Raw genomic sequence first — 19,402 nt, forward strand, 5'->3', positions numbered from 1 at the left:
TGACTCATTTGTGTTGGTGAGGTTGCGTCTTGGTAGGGGACTGCCAGAAATTTGCAGATTATTGCTTAAAAGGCGGAAAAAGATTGACTTAGAATAACAAATAGATGTCCTTGTCACTGAAAAAATGTGCTACTGGTGTCAAAGGCAAACTGTCCTTCAATTTAACTCAATAAATGTAAAAGTTAAGTGAGATTCGAAAGAGTCGCACTGACATCTAAATGTATAAAGAAAAGTGGATAAGAAAAACAAAGCCTGGAGGATTACTTTAAAACACTGAGTTACATTGCGTGGGCTTGTCAGGTCATATATCTGTGCTGCACTGCTGACATTGTGGGGACAGTGAGATGCAAGGACACTGACCTTAAACTCTTTACTAGCTGCAGGAAGCCTTGAGGACTGGTGACAAATGACCAAAGCGACCCTGGCGGGAGTCACTTCAACATGTTCCACAGTGCCCCTTAAATGGTCTAGAGAGGAAGAATTGGGAGTTCAGGAAATTTGATGCATAGAAAAGAAAAACAGCCTCTCCCCATTTATATGCAGTACAACAAAAGTGTCTTTGCACTTTATCTTTTCACAAAATCTGACATGACACTTCCAAGTAATCAATATTTTTATGAGTTGTGACAAATGGCCGGGGACACAAACACCAAAATATATTGAGTTTGTCTCCAAAATAACCTCTCCAGCATTTTTCACTTCTGTATTTGTTATCATGTAATCAAAACAATATGAAACATTTCATACACAGTGCTTTCACAACTGTAACTGTAGTTTTGAGACTGTCACTCAAGGTTGCACTTACCTTGCTAACAAGCTAACAGGAGATGTGTTAATTTCTCAAAAACAACAAAAAGAAGCTTCTGCTGTGAGACCTTGTTGACAAGAAGAGATCTGAAAAGTGAACAAGAGCAGAAGCTGCTAATTAACCATCATCTCACTTTTGTTTGTTTTTTTTGTTTTCTTTAGAGAAATGGAATTAAACAGGGAAGTGGGGGGATTTCTTCAGGCTTCATAGTCTGTTTGGGGAAACGTTATTTGGATAGTCAGCCTTTCTGGTATGAGGCATTTTGTAACCCTTCAGACTTACGAATACAAAGACTTCAATATATTTAGTGTGACTCTGGCTAAAGAACTACAGGACATGCTTGTGAAAAACGACTCTTGTGACCTTACAGGAGGTGAAGGACTGTAATAAGGACTCTGCTGGACATCACCTGTTCTTGGACGGCCTCATTGATCACTGACTGGCTTTTGACCTGGACAAAAAGTCAAACTTAAAGTCATGTTGTCCCTAAATGACAACCTCAAGGGCTGAAAAATGAAGCCAACGTGGGGAATACTGTAGTTCCTCAAATGGCCACTTGAAACTGGCTCCATAAGTAAGTCAAATTGCCAGCCCAGTTTTATGAAAGTACAATATACATGTTTGCCCATGAAGTTGGAATAATTTTGTTTTCAGACACAATTTTCTTTATTGTGGTTTTTATTTTAATTGTGATTGTTTGGATGAAATTGATTAACCCTTTATCAGGCGAAGAACTATTTTTGGTAACTTCAGCGGATATCCAAAACGTCACAGACAGTGACACCATGACATTTGACCAATCAGTATGATAATAATATAATAATATTAACTTTATTGACCTCGACCTCTAATGTAAAAATGAAAAATTTAAAAGAAAAATCTGCAAGAAACAGTCGTACAAACAGAGTTATTCTTCAATGACTTGAAAGAGGAGAACTTGAAATTGGTAATATTTCGAGAAAAAAAGTTGCAAATTTACTAGATTAAAGTGGCAAATCTACACGAAAAAACTCGCAGATTCACGAAAAAAAAGTGGCACCTTTTTTCTCGAAGATTCACCACTTTAAATCTCATTAATATGCACATTTCTTTCTTGTATATTTGCCACTTTAATCTCGTAAACTTTTTTCTCAAAATATTACCCCCCTCCTCTGGGTCCGTATGTTTTTTTTTTTTTTTACACATTCTTTTAGTATGTAATATCCTCCAATATTCTCTAGGGTAGAAATTTGGATTTTGCAATTATTTCAATGAGTGCCCTATTAAGGGTTAATAAAGTTTTGAGAATATATACACTTTTTCTGTCAATAATAAATTACATTGTCACTATCATTTCATGGGAAGAGGTAAAAAATAAGCTATTCTTACTTTTTTGGGAAACCGTGTAGGACAACGACAAGACAAAAAAACAACAGATAAAGACTTAATAAAAGTTTGAAATAACTGAAGACCACTTATTTATGTGATCATGCAGAAAACGAGACATAAAAGGTTAACATCAACTCTTCATTTATTGTATGTATGTGAGAGCAAATGCACACTCACACATACAAGGCCAGTGCTGAGACTGTACAGGTGACAGAATATTTTCCAAACTGTTTTGCTTCACAAATTTTCATTTAGACAGGAATATGCTAAAAGCTAGCCCCCGTGTGTGAGCAAAACCCTCAGGTGGTAAAGTTTCCGTTTCCCCACCTCCTGCTCTCGGCTTCTGCTCCTGACAAAGTCACAACTTCAAAGTCAAAACAGAGGAGAGGTGTGACACACGCACACACATATTACGAGACCCGGGCGTTCCAGTTTCTCCACATTTCCTTCCCTGCCATCCAGTGGGGCTCTTTCGCCTTTTGTGATGTATAATTGAAGCTGTGTGTAATTTCACCGACTCGTTTCCAGTCGAATCCCACTCGGAGCTGCACTTTTACTTCTCTCTTCGTCCTGGAATATTCTCTCTGAAGTGGAGAGAGCAGCTCTTTGAACGTGCTGGTTAACATGCCGCCCCCCGATCCATCTCCATTACACATCATTGACACTATCTGAACTGCTTCTTAAAGACACTGTGTGGTTTTTCTGCAATAAAGTTGGAAAGTCTGATTGTGCAAAAGTTTACAAAATGTTTGCGTTTTTTAAATTTTATTTTTATTAAATTAGTGGTACTTTTAGTAACTGTTGTTGCACTGTGTGGTCACTTTTTTGGACAAAAGAGTTTGGGTTTTTAATTTCATTAAAATATATTAAAAATTAAAACTCACTTTCATACTGCTATTACAGGTGCATCTCAATAAATTAGAATATCATAGAGAGTTTATTCATGTCAGTAATTCAAGTAAACACATTATATGGATCAATTACACAAAGAATGAAACATTTCTTGTCTTAATTTATTTAATTTCTTCTAATTATAATGATTATGGATTACATTTAATGAAGACTTAAAATTTGGTTTTTTAAATTTTAAATTTTTTAAAAACTATGTTTAATATGGAAATGTTTGCCTCTGAAAAGTATGTCCATCTACCCAATAACTTTTCCATCATACTCTAATGTATTGAGATGCACCTGTCTATTCTATAGTGTCTTTAGAAAATGTATTACAGTGCTTTCTGTGAATTATCTAGAGTAAAAGAGACATTGTTTCTGGAAATAAATATTTTCCTAAATGTTATTTATCAAAGCTTTGAGCACATGAAATGAAATTCCTCTCATCTTTGCTTTATTGAAGGAGCATACAAAAATGTTATGCTTCAATTTCATGCCTGAAAACTTGGGCAAATTAAACCAATACAACCAGGATGGACAGCTCTATTAGTATGTGACTTAGGTAAGGTACTTTTTCTCTCTCCAATCAATTCGTTCAATTAAATTAATCTTTACTCTGGGTTCTTTTACCCATCTATGTACGGCCTTCTCTGTTCATCTTAACATTGTTTATTTATTTATGATATATTTTTTAACATTTTTGAATTAAATGAACATGAATCTTTGGGGAAAAAAGCAAGTATGTAGACCTTGAGCTGGGATTATTTTGTCAGACTGGTGTTTCTAAGGTCACAAAGAATTTAGCTATTCCGGGTGCTCTGCAGAAGAAATGCACCATATTCTTGCTGGTGCATGTTTCCTCTCTCTCACACACAGAACCAGCATGACTTCTTGCCCTTCTGTGTGACAGTAAACCTTAAATGAGTAATAAAAGGAACCCGACCTTGAGCTCAGCGTGACGCTCTCTGCTCAGATCTGCTATAGAGCTAAACACAGCAGAAGGCAGAGAGGACAAAACTTTGGGCATCTAAAGAATACACGTATGACTATGGTTCCTTTTCTTTTATGTGAACATTTATTGGTCTAAAGTATAAGTGAGTGGATACTAGACCAAAATAGTCTGCATTTGTCTTGACAAAATGGTAACTTGAAGATAAAATTATCTTGGACATGTAAAGATTATATAACAATGTGGGTAGAACAGAACTTCAGTGATATATATAGATGTATATATTTATAAATAAATGTATATATATATATATATATATATACATCTTCTGCTGCTGTAGCCCATCTGCTTCATGGTTGGAAGTTGGTGTTATTCATTCAGAGATGCTCTTCTGTATACGTTGGTTGTAATGAGTGGAAAGTTGAGTTACTGTTGCATTTCTATCATCTCCAACCAATCTGGCCATTCTTCTTAACAAGGCCTTTTGGCCAGAGAACTGCAGCTCACTGGATATTGTCACTTTTTCTGACGATTATCTGGAAACCCTAGAGATAGTTGTGTGTGGAAATCCCAGTAGATCAGCAGTTTGTGAAATACTCAGACCAACAACCATGCCACGTTCAAAGTCACTTAAATCACCTTTCTTCCTCATTCTGATGCTCGCTTTGAACATCAGCAGGTCGTCCTCACCATGTCTACATGCATTGAGTTGCTGCCATGTGATTGGCTGATTAGATATTTGAGTTAACGAGCTGTTGAACAGTTTTATCTAATGATTGTCAAAAGATTTCACTACAAATCACAAATATGAACATCATAGTGAGGGGAGTTCATCCTTTTGCAAACCATGAACTTTTGTGAGAAATGATGGAAATTCATCCAATAATTGTTGAACTGCATCTGTTTGGACGAAAAGTGAAAGACTGACATTGCATTTTAAGTTACAATTAAAAACTGAAAACTAAAAAAAAATGGTTTGGGTTTAGAGAACCATTAATAATTATGTTTTACCATGGATAAAGACACACAATTGTTTCTGAATTTTAACATTTTATTCATTTTCCAAATTCGTATCAGTAGACTTGGAGAAATAAAAGGTATTTTTTCCTTTTTAAACATTCTCTTAAACAAAAATATAACAACTATTTACAATCACTCGTAAAAAATACATAAAAAGCGTACGAGCAAAATCATGTTGTCTTTCTAAAAGACATAAGTTACAACAGCTATGAGAAGTGTGAGAGGAAAGCAAACTTTAAGCCACAGACCAAGTTAATACCTCTTTGTACAGGTTGTGCAGCACACTCACCACATTGAAGCTTATTGTTGTGCATTTCTGCTGTAATGCCAAAAAGATGTCTACATAAAACACATTCACATCTCTCTTATTGCATTCCAGGTAACATGGCAGGACACGGGGGTGGGGGGTAAATTACAATCAGCCAGATATTTTTTATCAAGCTGTGAGAGAGAGGCGGAGTTAATCCTCTCCAGTTTTATGTCGCTAAAAACACTGACATGTTTTCACAGTGCTGAGAGCTGCTCGTTGCCACATCCTCCACCAAAACACACTCCTGTCTGTAGAGGAGGAGAAAAGGGGTTTACTGCTAAAATTAATTTAGCCCTGAAATTAAAAAAAATATATAAAGAAACATTTTTGGAGTGCCAAAAGAACGCATGAGAGGAATTAAACAAAACCGAAAGTTTCATTCCAAAATTCTGTACAACAATGTTGAGAAAAAAACAATCAGGTGCCTGATGTTTGGCTCTCAGTCCAACACTAGAAAGCAGGTTAATATATATACAGCATTCCCTCTGACTTCTGACTCAGATCGGTGTCATTCATAACATCTGGGCCAACACCTGAAAGAAGCATATGCTGTTTGTTTTTTTAAAACTATCCATTCACACAGAACATTAATACTGATTTATGGTTTAGAATCTGAGGAATACAGTTGTGCAAAAAAGAAAAAGAGGATTGCCACTTTTTGACTCTTAGTCCGTTTTGAAGTTTCCACTATAGAGATTATTTTAAAAAGGGTGAGGGTCACAGTGGCATGATTCACACAAACCCCTTAAGCAATGGAGTGATATCCATTACATGAGTACAGTGAGGGAAGGTTCTGCTGAGTTGACATAGCTGAGAGAAAAACAGAGATTGCACCAGACACGGCATCGTGGTAGGGCTTGTTCTATTCAATTCAAACAGACTGGGATATAAGAGCGTCTTTCAATCAGTCCGAATGCCTTGTGCCACGAAACTGATGGCATCAGACCCACGAGGGCTTCACCTTTCTGCAGGCAGGAGCAATCAAAGCTGCAAACTAAGAAGGGCTTTTACAGAAAATGACTTCTGAGCCTTTCCCTACGTGCTGTACACCCAGAATGAATCAAAATGGGATTTTTGAAAAATTGCTATGTTGATCCCAACCTCGCAAATATAATTCCACAACACACACACGCACAAACACACAGTCACATCCCAAAACACAGCAGCAATTGCGATTATAGACAGAGCAGAAATGGCACCAACAAAAGAGTGTGAGGGGAGAAAACAAGTCATAAACAATGACAAAAGAAATTCCTTGAAAGACTCCTGCCCAAAGACAGAAACAGGGCGATCACAACCTCGGATTATTTCTTATAACAAAATATTCAAAAATAGCCTTTATAGAGGACTCTCTTCTCTCATCCATACAGGACATTAATTTATGGCAAAGAGAAAAAACAAAAAATATATGTATAAATTCATATATATGCCATGTATATATTAGCATTAATCATTTCAAGTCTTTGTGTGGCAAAACAATACAAAAGAAGCATCACAGAGCGCTAGAGAGACAGCAGAAAGAGAAAAGAACATCTAATTCCAGTTACGCCCCTGCTGCACTGCAAAAAAAACACAATTAAACAATTTTATCTTTCCAAAACATTACTCAGAATGTACAAATTTTGCTTCTGTTTTCAATAGAAATAGACAATTTTTCAAGCAAATCCTTTAAATATTCTACAAAATGTACTATGAACATGGACTGGAGATGCAAGCCAGGCTTTAAAATACAATATCTGTTGACTAGTTTTGTTGCTCGTTTTTTTAAATAAGAAGCAAAAACCGATATGAGAGGTACACTGTGAGCACATAGTCAAGTTTATGCTGCATCTCATATCCCTGCTGCTTTATAAACAAATTTACAAGGTCAAACAAACCGAAAGCATTATACTTTTACATTTCAGCTTGTAATTCAATAGACAACGAGTCCAATAAACACTGTAAACAAAATGTGTAAGCGTCGGTGTAAACACTGTTCTTTATCTTTATGCACACCATCTAAGATTCTGGTGTGTGTGTGTGTGTGTGTGTGAGTGTATATCCATGCACGTTGTGCAACCACACAGTGCTAATTTATCGTTTTATTATAGCTGCTGCAATAAAATAACGTCACACGTTTTACTCTACAGGAAGCAGCGAGGCATTTGTTCTTCAGCTCATTAAAAACGAGTTATAATACAGTTTTTATAGAACATCCAGGAGGCAGCATGCCGCTAAAGTACCTCGCGTCAGACTGAACGAGCAATAAGAGAGGTGGCTGGGTGGCGGAGAGCGCGACATGAACACACACAACTGCCTGAGAGATGCTGTTTTTTTGTTTTTTTTTCTATAAAGCTCAACAGTACAATAAGTGGTAAACACAAACAGATATGCTCTCTGCTACTTCAGGAGTTTTTTCACCTCTTTAGGAGGAGTAAAAAATATGCTTTTCATTTGGTTTGTTTGTGTTGGAACTGATGTTACGTATGTAAATTTACATCATCAGTGCCAGGGTTTGATAGAACAGTTGTTTATCTTGTGTCTTAATCATCTACATTCATCTTGTTATGAGCTGACAGAAAATAACAAACAAAAAACGCAAGACAAAAGAATCCCCCAAGAGCTGATGTATGTCATAATACTTACACTGCCAGTTTCCATTCCCTTTGTCTGCTCCTCCTCGCTACTGTCACATAAAACTTTGCAAAGCTCAGAAATGCAAAGGAAAATAAGAAAAAGAATCACTGTACAACATTTAAAAACTGTAAAAAAATGTGGAGCACGGGTAAACAAAAGAGCTTGGAGCGCAAAAATGGAGGTACAAGGTGGTCTGTTTCCAAGGAGGCCGACTTCTTCTCCTGAGGCGTCCTTATTGTCACTCTTTCCTTCTTTTATTTGTCCTTTTTACATGTCCGTCTTCTGACTTTCTGCTTTGTTCAAGAGTTTTTAAAAAGTATTTAAAATCTTTCTTCTTTGTTTTGTGAAACAAGTTTAAAAAGAGATGATTGTACAAGTCTTGGGAAGTGGAGAAGAGAGGTCATGTGACCCACCAGTCCGGTCGAGAGGTGCATTATGATCCATGGTGATGTCACACCGGGCTAAGTGGGCGGGGCTTGGAGAATGTGCTCTGATATGTGGTGACGGCAGGCTGCTAGTTCAGTCCAAAGCCCGATCAACACATCTTGGTCCGTGTGTGAGAATATGTGCGTGCGTGAGTGTGATGTCGCTGTCTTTACACCGCTGACACTTGCTCATCTGGAAAAGAGAAATGAGGACAATGTTTGGAGGGGAGTCCTCAGGTTTCTATGCAATATTCAATACATTACTCAGGGTTTCTTCAGTATCACAAAGCGACATTTTAGACCTTTTTAATATCCTATAGATTTCTAATTAATACCTGTTTCACAATCATACTGGCCAAGGAAGGACAGCATGATGGAAAAACAGCAATAATGGAATTATTAGGAAATTGGGGTTGCTTTTATACTATTACAACTTTGGGATAAATATAGTTATGAAAAATTTAAACTGTGTGAAAATATTTTAGTTAAATAAAATGATCTTATGTGCTTGGAAAAGTAACTAAAATAAACTAATAAACAGGAAATATCATCAGATATTTCAGATTCCTTACTTAAGTAAAAGTACTAAAACCACACTGTGAAATTACTCCACAACAAATAATAGTAAAAGTCCTGCATTCAAAAATGGCTTAAGTAAAAGTACAAAAGTATCAGCATCAAAATATACTTAAAGTATCAAATATAGAAGTATTGGTTAGAATGGACCCACTCAGATTGTAATATATATTCTAAATATATTATTGGATTATTATTATTGGTGCCTTTATGTAAGCAGCGTTTACATTTTTGTAAAGATCAGGCTAATTTTAACTACTTCATTTATTGTTATGAGGTTTCATTTAAAAAAAAAAAAAAAGTCCAATCACTTTAAATTGATCTTGTGTTAAATCTTGACCTAAAAAGTAACTTAAGCTGTTGGCTAAATGTAATGGAGTAAAAAGTATAAAGTAAAATAAAAAACCTCACTCACACCCTCTATTATAATTTTAAAAAATGAAACTGATGCTGAAATAATAAATTCTAAATATTTTTAAACAATAAAAACTAAACTAAAACAGGCAAACTAACTCTGGAGACTAAATGAAAATAAACAACAAATCAGATCTGGTCACACTATGAATTGGGACGTACCGTCCTCACTGTCAGCCAGCTCCTGTGGTGGGAGGCAGATGCTGGGCGGTCTGGAGTGGCCCTGCGTGGAACAGCCAGCCAGCCTCCGAGCCTCAGCCAGACCGCCGGCTGCTCCGGGGCTCTGCAGGAGTTTGCTCCTCTGCAGGGCCACGCTGTAGTCTGGAGGTCTGAGGTGAGGAGGCCTGGGGAGGAGACCTCCTGGCCCACCTACAACTCCGTCTGTGAGGCCGAGATCCCCCAGAGCCAGACCCTGGTAGCCTGGAGGGGTGGGAGGAGGAGCTCGGTAACGCTCATCCTTGGCGGGTGATGTGACACAGTACACTGGATGGAGGTGTAGATCAAAAGAAAGGAGGGGTGGAGCAAGGAAGGAGGGGGTGAAAAATGAGGAATGGTGGGGGTGAAAAGGTTGCCGGAAAGGGAGGTGTGCAGGGAGGGGTGTGAGGAGGGGAGAAACAAAAGAAAATTATGGAAAAAATAAATTAATGTGATGTTGTACTAGCACAATCCACAACTATACATGCACCAAAATGTGTTGAAAATCAAAAGAAAAATATGCAACCAATGAGATGGATGGCTGCAGGAGATACAGACAAACCTAGAGCTGCAACAGGTAGTTACTTTGATGGTTGAATAACCTGTCAATTATTTACCAGATCAATGAATTGTTTGCTTCTTAAAAACATAAGAAAATAGTGAAAAATGTCCATCACAAATCCAGTTTTGTCTGACCAATAGAACAAAAAGAGCGTATTCTCACATTTGAGAAGCTGGAAGCAGAATGATTAACTTAAATGATTGACAGATTATCAACATTGCTGTCACTTAATTTTCAGTTGATTTTCTAATAGATTAATTGACTGATAATTTCATGGGTGGGCTCATGTCCTAACTCCTCCAATACTCCTCTAATATCAAAAACTGTCTTTAAAAAAATTGTTTTACTCATAATACTGCAGGATGAGATCTGCTTCAGAGATTTCCAAATAACATCAAAGTGTATTATTTACCAGATGCTCACTAGACCAGTTACTGCAAATCAAGCAGCAGAAAGCTGCAGAAACCAGCAGACCTAACTTAATCTACTGTCTGTTAGTCTAATATAAAATATGGTGAGCCATCTTGACTTGTGAAACTCTGTACAGCTTTACAAACAAAGCCTGAAGTAGGAAGACTGATTTCTAGTGTAACTATCTAGACCACCGCCTGAGTTGACCAGGTCACACTGTGTTTACACGGAATCAAACTCGCAACCTGTCCCCTCACCTATCAGGCCTTTCTCTGTGCTTGATGTCACCGTTTTGTAGACAGGGTCTGTGCTTTGCCCTCCTTCCTCGTTGGTTGGTGAGGAGGGGTTCTCCGAGGTGTTTCGCCGCTTTATTGTCCCGTAATTCCCCTCGTAGGTGTCCGACAGCGAGCTGGATGATGCCCAGCTCTGCCGAGACTGATTGGACAGATCCGAGCTGGAGCCTCTGGAGTGATGCTTGGTGGCGTCCTCGTTTGCCCACGTGTGACCCACGGCCTCGACCTCTGCTATTGGCCCGGCCAGCTGCGTGTGCTTGAAGCCGCCCAGGTGCGTGTGCGGGAGGGAAAGCGGGTGCCCGTGGATGCCGTGGTCCCAGGGCCGGCAGGAGGACGTGGGGAGGCTCTGGAAGGAGTCGTGGGAGTTGGAGGAGCAGGACGTCCAGCTGCCACGGCCGCTGTCAGCCACAGAGTCCAAAGAGGTGTGGTCCGGGGTCAGCTCCTCCGTCGAGATGGAAGAGGTGAAGGTAGAGGCTTGTGATATGTATCCTCGAGCTGATGACGAGGAACTACTGGAGATGAAAGACACAGAGCGAAAAAACTAAGTACATATACTAGCAAATGACAATATGCTTAATAACAAGGAGGGTTGTAACAATACATCGATATATATGGATTAATCAGTGAACCATTCAACTGCATCGATGCAAGCACTGATGCATATCATGTAATATACACTTTTATTTTGACAATCTCCCTGTTTGTTTTTGTTTCAGATAGAACGGATCTTGGGAATGGTGTATGTTCATAATTAACAGATGATCACAGGCTCTTTATATTAACCTGCACTGTGGCACTTTATAGTGAACAGAAAGTCTATTTTTATACTTTGTAATAAAAAAGAATGGATTGTTTTATCATTTAAATATTTGAAGAGCTCAGAAATGGTGAAATCATATTTTAGTTCTCCTTTGTTAATATAAATGTAACAGGTTGTGATTAATGGGAATTGCAGGCTCCTGATCGAAACATATTGAAGTTGGACTGTGGCAGACTTTGTGATATTGGCGAAAACTGTTGGACTATTGGACTGGTTGTCCAATGAATTTATCTAATATCGTATAATGATGTAACCCACAATTTACACCCCTAATAACAAGAGCCAAATACTGGAATGACAGAAAAAAGAGGGAAAGAAACAGAGAGGGAACAAACTGTTGAGTTGTGGCAAAGTTGGTGGTAAGTCGTAGTGAAAATAAAGAGATAGAGGGAGTGATGAGGTCAAAGAAGGAGGTTTAATAACTATAAAAGGCTTTTGTCTGGAGGACAGGCGGATCAGAGAGTCCTACACTAACAAATGGAGACAAATGAGAATAAAGTTCAGTGTAACACAGATGATGTTCAACTTTCAACCAAGTGTTACAAAGAGAGTTCCCGTTCTTCAACTGTTTTTTGTTGTATGACCTGTAAAATATGATTACCGCCAGTGTTCAGCCATTAAAATTTACGCCTCATCTGTACACTTGCTCTTCACAAAATCACAAAGCAATTATTTGTCAGCATCTCCTGCATGACACATCACTATGTCTGGCTTTTAAAAAAGTTTTTCTCCTCAGCTGCTTTTCATAAACTGGCAATTTGATTCACTGACGTGGTTTTACTGGACAAACAAGCCACTCAGTGAAACAGAGCCATATTTCATAAAACAGGCCGGTGTTACACGGCAAGGCTGCCGAGGTAATATAATATCAGAGAAGCAGACAGATTATTGCGTCTGGCGATATTTTATAGTCTCCTCTTTAAGAGACAGAATAGCATGATCATGGAGGAACAATAAACAAACAGCAGACAATAAAAAAGGTGTGTTGTTTACTCGGCCAGATTAAAAAGCTGCCTGCGTGAAAACCGATAAGTTGTAAACGGAGAAAAGGAGAAGAGGGGAGGTCAGTAAATGTGGGACGCTAATAAAAACCTGCCGTGTTTTATGACTTCCTGTTCTCTCAGTTTTAATGAGGAAAGGACATAATTGGGATCCAGCTGGGAGAGGAAATAGAAGAGCAGCTCAGACCCTGTATGTGTGGAGCCTTTTTGCTCCTGTCGGCCGTTGGGGAAAGTTTCTGATGATTATGTGTTTGTTTGTGCACCCTGGTGGTTTGAGACTTTCAGTCATGGCTCGGGAAAGATTTATTGTGGTCAAGTATTTGGGCAGTGTGGCGGGGATTATTTTTGTGTTCTCAAATGTCCTTCAGTCAAGTTCAACCTGAGTGACTTTTCAGTCCTAAAATCTTATGTCCTCCAATAAGTTTAGCTCCATTCTGACAGGGCTGTATTTCTCCAGGGGTACTGTGGCGATTTCAATAATGTGCTGAGCTGGTCAGTTAATTTAATAACATCTGGAGTGCGTGTCTGTCACCCTCACCTCAGTAATAATTACAGCCTCAATTACCCACTGTTTTTCAGCAAGTCTCTTGTCCTCTTGTAATCAAAGTTCTGTCCAGAGAGACACTTTATAATGCTGCTGTGACAACGCTACTTTTCCTCCTTGAAATCTAATTATGTTAATGTTATGCGCACACGACACATTACTAGTAACACATTACAGTAACATTACTTAACCCAATATTGAGTAGTGAAACAAATTACTAATAAATTCAAATTTGAATTACCTCCCCAAAAAAACCTCACTACAACCTCACTTTTGTCTTTAACCCCCTTACTGTTCTGAAATTCAACCACATCCCCAGATTCATTTTAGTAATCACTGCACTTGCACAAATGGAAATGCTTATATCCAGTGGCTGTAAATATTCCCATGACTTCGATTTGTTGTGTGGAAAGATTACAAGAACATGGATTTAAAATATAAATTGTGTGCATGCAGTGGTACAATTACTCTCTCCACTGTGACAAACACAACCTCAAAACTCCAAAACACGACTACAACAACACAATACAACAACAGGAAGCTTATGGAAACAATGTTACACAAGGGCTGCAACGAATCATTACTTTCATTATTATTAATCTGCTGATTAAAAATGTCCAGTTTCTAGAAGTCCAAGGTGATGTCTTTAAATGTCTTGTTTTGTCAGTCCAAAACCAAAACACATTGAGTTTAATATGACAAAAGCTGAGAAAAGACTGACATTTCAATATCTGACAGACATTTTCTTCCATTTTAAAATGAAACATATATTACCAAAAATGTTGACCATTACTTTTCTGTCGATCAACTCGTTTTGCTGACTAATGCTACTAACTGCTACATAAGACTCGACTAAAGAAGAGCTCTCTGCTGCTGGTGGCTCTAGTGCTACAATGGCTTAACAACCAAAACTGGACTTTGATTTGTGCAAGCGACACTAAACAAATGAAACTTGTGGCTGGATTACATTTTTTTGGGAAAGAGGACACATGTAAACATAATGATTGTATATCTCGGCATTGCAAAAAAGTTCCCGCTTTCAAAAACTCTGGAAAATGTTCCAGATCAGGAGTCAAGAACTCCCAGTGATTCCATTTAAAGTATCAAAAGTTTGATACTCTCTTTTCAACCCAAATTAATTACCTTACCCAGACTGATTAGATAAACCGAGTTTAAATACCTTGTGCTGGGCTGGTTGTAATCAGAAATTGAATGTGTGTGCGTCGCTGCTGTGCTCTCCGCAACTGGAGCAGGAGTCGAAGCAGTATTTGTAGCAGTAATAGCAGCAGCAGCGGTAGCGGTGCAGGTCCTGTTGCTGCTGTTACACCTGTCTTCAGACCCGGGAGGCGGCACTGAATCTACCGAACAGATACTGGAGCGGGAGGAGATCTCGCTGTGACTCGAGTCCGACAGGTTGTCTGCTTTACCGGCTGGTAGGAGAGCGTAACCTGGAGAGAGGAGAGAGACTTTTAGGACATTTACATTTGAACAAGAAGTAGAATCCTGATTATAATAATGACGAAAAAGCAATATGGGTGATGGAGGAGGATGGAAAGACAGAATATAAAGATAAATGACCAGCATTGTTTCAATATAGAGCCTTTGTTACCTAAAGCACCTTCACTAGCATGAATGTAGATGATTCTACTCCACCTACTATATCATCTTTATGTCATTTTTTGGGGAAAACTAAAATGCATGTGTATATTTATATGAATACATATGGGGAGACAATCTGACGTTTCTGTGCCCTTTTTAATAGAAAATAACTTTTATCTAGCAAGAACCTTTAACACTCAGTACAGTAGGTGGATCCAGAAAGAAGCTATAACCACTTGAAATGTCAACAGACTTTAAATAGTATAAAAATTTCAGTAAAGGACACTGTTGGGGTCACAGTTTAACATATTTGTATATCTGCTGAACCACATGAAGTGTGACTGCAGGGAAACTAATCCAACACGGCAATAAAACACTCCATGCCACACTTGTCAACACAAAGGAATAATAAATTCATCCTTCCTTTTGTAAAATTGCATTTGGAAATTGGATCTCAGAAGACGAATGTTCCATAGTACAAAATCTTTTCATTTTGGGATTAAAAAATTATGGTGAATAGGTTTTCTGTTTTGACAAAGACATATTTTGCTACATTTCTTTTGACCTTACAACACTTGCGTACAAAGATTGACAGCATTATTTCTGCAAACAAAGAAATGTTGGGAGAACTCTGAACAAACTGAAATGTCTTTTTCTTATCTGCTTTGAATGTCTGCTGTTAAAACTTTTTATCATGTCACCCTTTCTATGACTCATATGAGTTCAAGTCACAATTTTCAACACGCTATTCTTTGTGACCATCAACAACAATTCTCTTTGAAATATGACTAGCTGCTTTTCTCCTTCAGCAGCCACTGATTTTCCTCATCAGTTAAGTGAATGAGTTATCTCTGTCAGGTAGTCTTTCTCCTGACGTGCCTGTCCCTGCAGAGCCAAAGGAAGGGGTTTGGGCTGACCGACCTCCTGGCTGTCTGCCCTGCCTGTCCTTGTCTCCCGTCCTGAGGTGAGGAGGACTCCACCTCTCCTGTTCTCTCCCCGCTGTGGGGCCTGACTGCCATCTGCCTCTCCCTGGACTGACTTCTTTCCCTCAGTATCCTGAATGGGGACAGAAGTCTTGTCCTGATGGGGGATTCTGGGGGTCTGGGTCTTATTAACTGGGGCTGGGAGAGAGGGGACGACGCAATGGGTCCCAATCCTGGTGGACTGGGAGAAGACCCAGTGTGTGTACCTGTCCATTTCTGTGGAGGACTCCCTGCCCTTACCCTCAGCAGCATTAGCCCTGCGTCACCCTGCCTGGATCTCCCTCTCCTTTGCTCTGAAGGAAACAAGCCTCTCTGAACTGCCTCCGCCTGCATCATCTCCTCTTTCTCCTTTTCCACTTCTCTTCTTTTCTCCTCCTCTGTCTGACTCTCTCTCTGCTCTCTGCTGCTGCTGCTGTCTTGGCTGTACTGCCTGGTCATCAGTAGAACCCTCTTGTGAAGGAGTGCCCCACCTATGCCGTAGCTCCGCAGGCTGATGGTGCCAGCCTTTGTGCTGGCGTCGCTGGTCAGTGACGATGAAGATCCCGACAAGTTCATCTGGCTGGAGTTGTGAGACTTGGCCACGCCCCCCACTGAAATGGATGAAAGAAACAGAGGTGAGATGAATGAACTTGAAACAAGGATATTCAGTCACAGGGTGCCAACAGGACCTTCAGGAAAAAGCAACTATCTCAGTTACTATTATAGCAAAAAATTGCAATGAAATTACCCGTAACTTGACTTGCAACTTGACATGCATGAGCATTCTTCCCAGACATGGTTTCTGAGCAACTTTGTGAGTAAGATTATTAGTAGTGTTTCAAAGCTCAGCTTGAAACCAACTCTCCTCCAACTCTTCACCCAGGGTAACCTTTCATCTTTGGATAAAAACACACAGGGTGAAAAGGAAAGTTTCTGCAACAGACCTTTACGTGGGGAGCCCTGTGGCGACACCGTGGGGCTGGAGTGAAGGGAGGAGATGGTGGAGACGGTGTCATCAGATGGTCTCTTGGTGTTCCACTCCTCTGACGCGTTTACTGGAGGTTTCTTCACCACCTGGGGAGAGTTGGAGTCTGGGGGATTAAAATGAAAGAAAAAGAACAAGGTTACAAAAAAGTAAATTAACCCGGTAGTCTGTCAAACCTGTAATATTACAGTAATCTGTAGATGTCTCTCACTCGCTTTACCAGTATACATTTATCTATATTTACAATGTTTAACCCTCTGAAGCCCAAGCACTTCTTTTATCTCCTGCCACATTTTACCAACTGTGCCTGTTTTTTTTTACGGCAAAATATAAGTCATGCACTACTCTGGATCAGCACAAGCGAGAAACCCTAAAAAGTTTAAAAGTATTTCTTTGATGATTTTTTTTTTTTTAAATGGGAAAAACATAGATTGTATATATGAATCTATATATACCTTTTTGAAGTATAAAAAGGGGGGCTCCACATGCTATACATGTTGAACTATTTACATTTTTACAACCTACAGCTTCTCTTTTCTTTTCTCTTTTCTGTATAAATCAGCATTTCAAGTTTTTGTCATGTGACTGTTGGTCTCAGCCGAGTCATTCAAGGTTTTCTAGCTGTGCTGAGGAGGGCAAAATGTTTATTCTTTAGGATTTGGTTGGTGACAAAATTTTAGAATATGTAGAATAAAGTGATTTCGGCAAAATACTCTACTTTAAGCTTAGCTTTGGTTCCATAACCTGATGGAACTATCGACACATGTGAATAATAAAAAAATAATAGACAAAAAATTATTTTCCATTTTCACTGGCTATGATAAACAGTGTGATATTTGCAGTTTTCTTTTTTCATGAAAACTGCTGGCGGTTTTGAGGTTCAGAGGGTTAATCAATGGAAAATGAAAATGTGCCGTACACAGAGAAGGGCAGAGAAAGTGAGGGGGATCAAAATTAAATTCTAAATAATAAATGCTTTACTCAACATCAGGAATGAAAGCCTGGGATAGAGACATAACAAATTTGGGACAAGAATTAGACTGGGAAGCCATATGGAACAATGTCTCTGGAGCCTCAAAAAACCCAAATCATAGATATATACATTTAAAATTCTGCCATAAGGCATATGTAACACCAAGAATAAGACATCAAATGGGATTTGTCCCGGATCCATTTAGCTCTTTTTGCCCTCATGGAACCATTGGCTCTTTTTTACATGTTATGTGGGAATGTCCAGAGGTATCTAGATTATGGAGAAAGGTGAACGAAAATATTACTAATTTAACGGGAGTTCAGTTCCCTATGGACTCTGCTGTGCATGTTTTAAATGATGATTCCCAGCTTTCCCTGGCGGAAAAACATCGTAAGGTATGGCTCGCAGGGCTCACTGCAGCCAAAAAGATTGTTGCCCAGCGCTGGAAATCCGCTGGGGGATATTATTGCTTGTGTGTGTATCTATAAAACATGTCATGCAATGTATTTGGTTATGTTTTTGCCAATAAAAAATGAATGGGAGAAAAAAAAAAACATGCTTTACTCGACATAAGTGTGTATAATGAAGATACACAGTAAGTGCAGGTGTACTAACTAGGTGGGCCTATGTCCTTGGCAGTGCTCTTCTTTCGTAGAGGGTTCAGAGGGACCTGGACCTGAAGGACTTGGGACACCCTGTTTTGTGTTTTCCCAGAGGGTAGAGCCGACCGCAGAGACACCGGAGACATGTCCGACTTGGTGGATCGTCTCTCACTCAAGTTCTTAGACACTAAAACCACAGGAAGAAGAAAAATGTACAAAGAAAACAGAATTATTCTAGAACATCAACCCTTTTTAAACTGTCACAGTGATCAAACGAGAGATTATCACATTCAAAACTGACAAAAGTATCACTACTGTTGTATATATCAATTTATTGATAAATTCATTCCTGTTTTTCTGCAGCACATTGGCAAAGACACTAGGTGGCAGTGTAAGCCAATAATACAAAAGTATGCGTGTGTGCAGTAAAGTTTATACTGTGAGGTCAGTTATTAGCCAGTGAAATTATAGCTCTGTTTTATACTCTCACATAGAAAGATTTCCAACAAATCCACAGTTACTCGAGCAAGTAAGGCAGTGATGACACATTCTGTTACTCACAGGTGCTGTAGGCCGGCTCACACTGCAGGGACATGATTTGGTGTTTCTCCTCATCTATCTCCACAGTCAGGTTGGACAGGTATTGTTTCACCTTTCTGGCCATCTGAGCGTCTTCATACAGCTTCTTAGCGTTGAGGAGCGAGCTGCGACGTACTCGCTTCTTATGGGCGCCGCCCTGCACATCCAGCATGTTGGAGTTGGTGCTGCCCTGACTCAAAGACCTAATGAGGGGAAGAGAGAGGGGGAAGAGCAGGGAAGGATAGAAATGGATGAAGACAAAGGAACAGGAGACAAGAGGGGAAAAAAGGACAGTAAAAGATGGACAATGGGATGTAGAGGGGATTCAAAGAGGGGTCGTAGAGAACAGAGGGAGACAAATGAAGAAGACAGGAACAGAAGAAATGCACATGAAAGTATAAAGAGAAAAAAGGGAAGAAAATAATGGTAAATGACAATAAGTACAGTCACAGATAAAACACGCGCAACTACTTCCCATCAAAAACCTCCTCTACTATAA

General features: G+C 39.2%; 1 protein-coding gene across 3 annotated transcripts in view; it reads right to left on the reverse strand.

The window, feature by feature from the left end:
• Positions 1–7,681: 7,681 nt before the first annotated feature.
• Positions 7,682–19,402, reverse strand: part of rapgef6 (Rap guanine nucleotide exchange factor (GEF) 6) — an 89,852-nt gene continuing 78,131 nt past the window's right edge. For 2 of the 3 annotated variants that reach the window (XM_059351036.1, XM_059351035.1), the window contains 8 exons: positions 18,886–19,106; positions 18,338–18,511; positions 16,709–16,855; positions 16,256–16,375; positions 14,384–14,651; positions 10,803–11,350; positions 9,540–9,860; positions 7,682–8,580 (listed from right to left, as the gene is read on the reverse strand). In XM_059351036.1, coding sequence (XP_059207019.1) covers positions 8,558–8,580; positions 9,540–9,860; positions 10,803–11,350; positions 14,384–14,651; positions 16,256–16,375; positions 16,709–16,855; positions 18,338–18,511; positions 18,886–19,106 — 1,822 coding nt within the window. In that variant the 3' untranslated portion in view covers positions 7,682–8,557. The remainder of the gene's footprint in view (positions 8,581–9,539; positions 9,861–10,802; positions 11,351–14,383; positions 14,652–16,255; positions 16,376–16,708; positions 16,856–18,337; positions 18,512–18,885; positions 19,107–19,402) is intronic. The other variant, XM_059351037.1, reaches the window with a different exon arrangement.

This window comes from Centropristis striata, chromosome 15, assembly GCF_030273125.1.
Source record: "Centropristis striata isolate RG_2023a ecotype Rhode Island chromosome 15, C.striata_1.0, whole genome shotgun sequence".
Taxonomy (NCBI): domain Eukaryota; kingdom Metazoa; phylum Chordata; class Actinopteri; order Perciformes; family Serranidae; genus Centropristis; species Centropristis striata.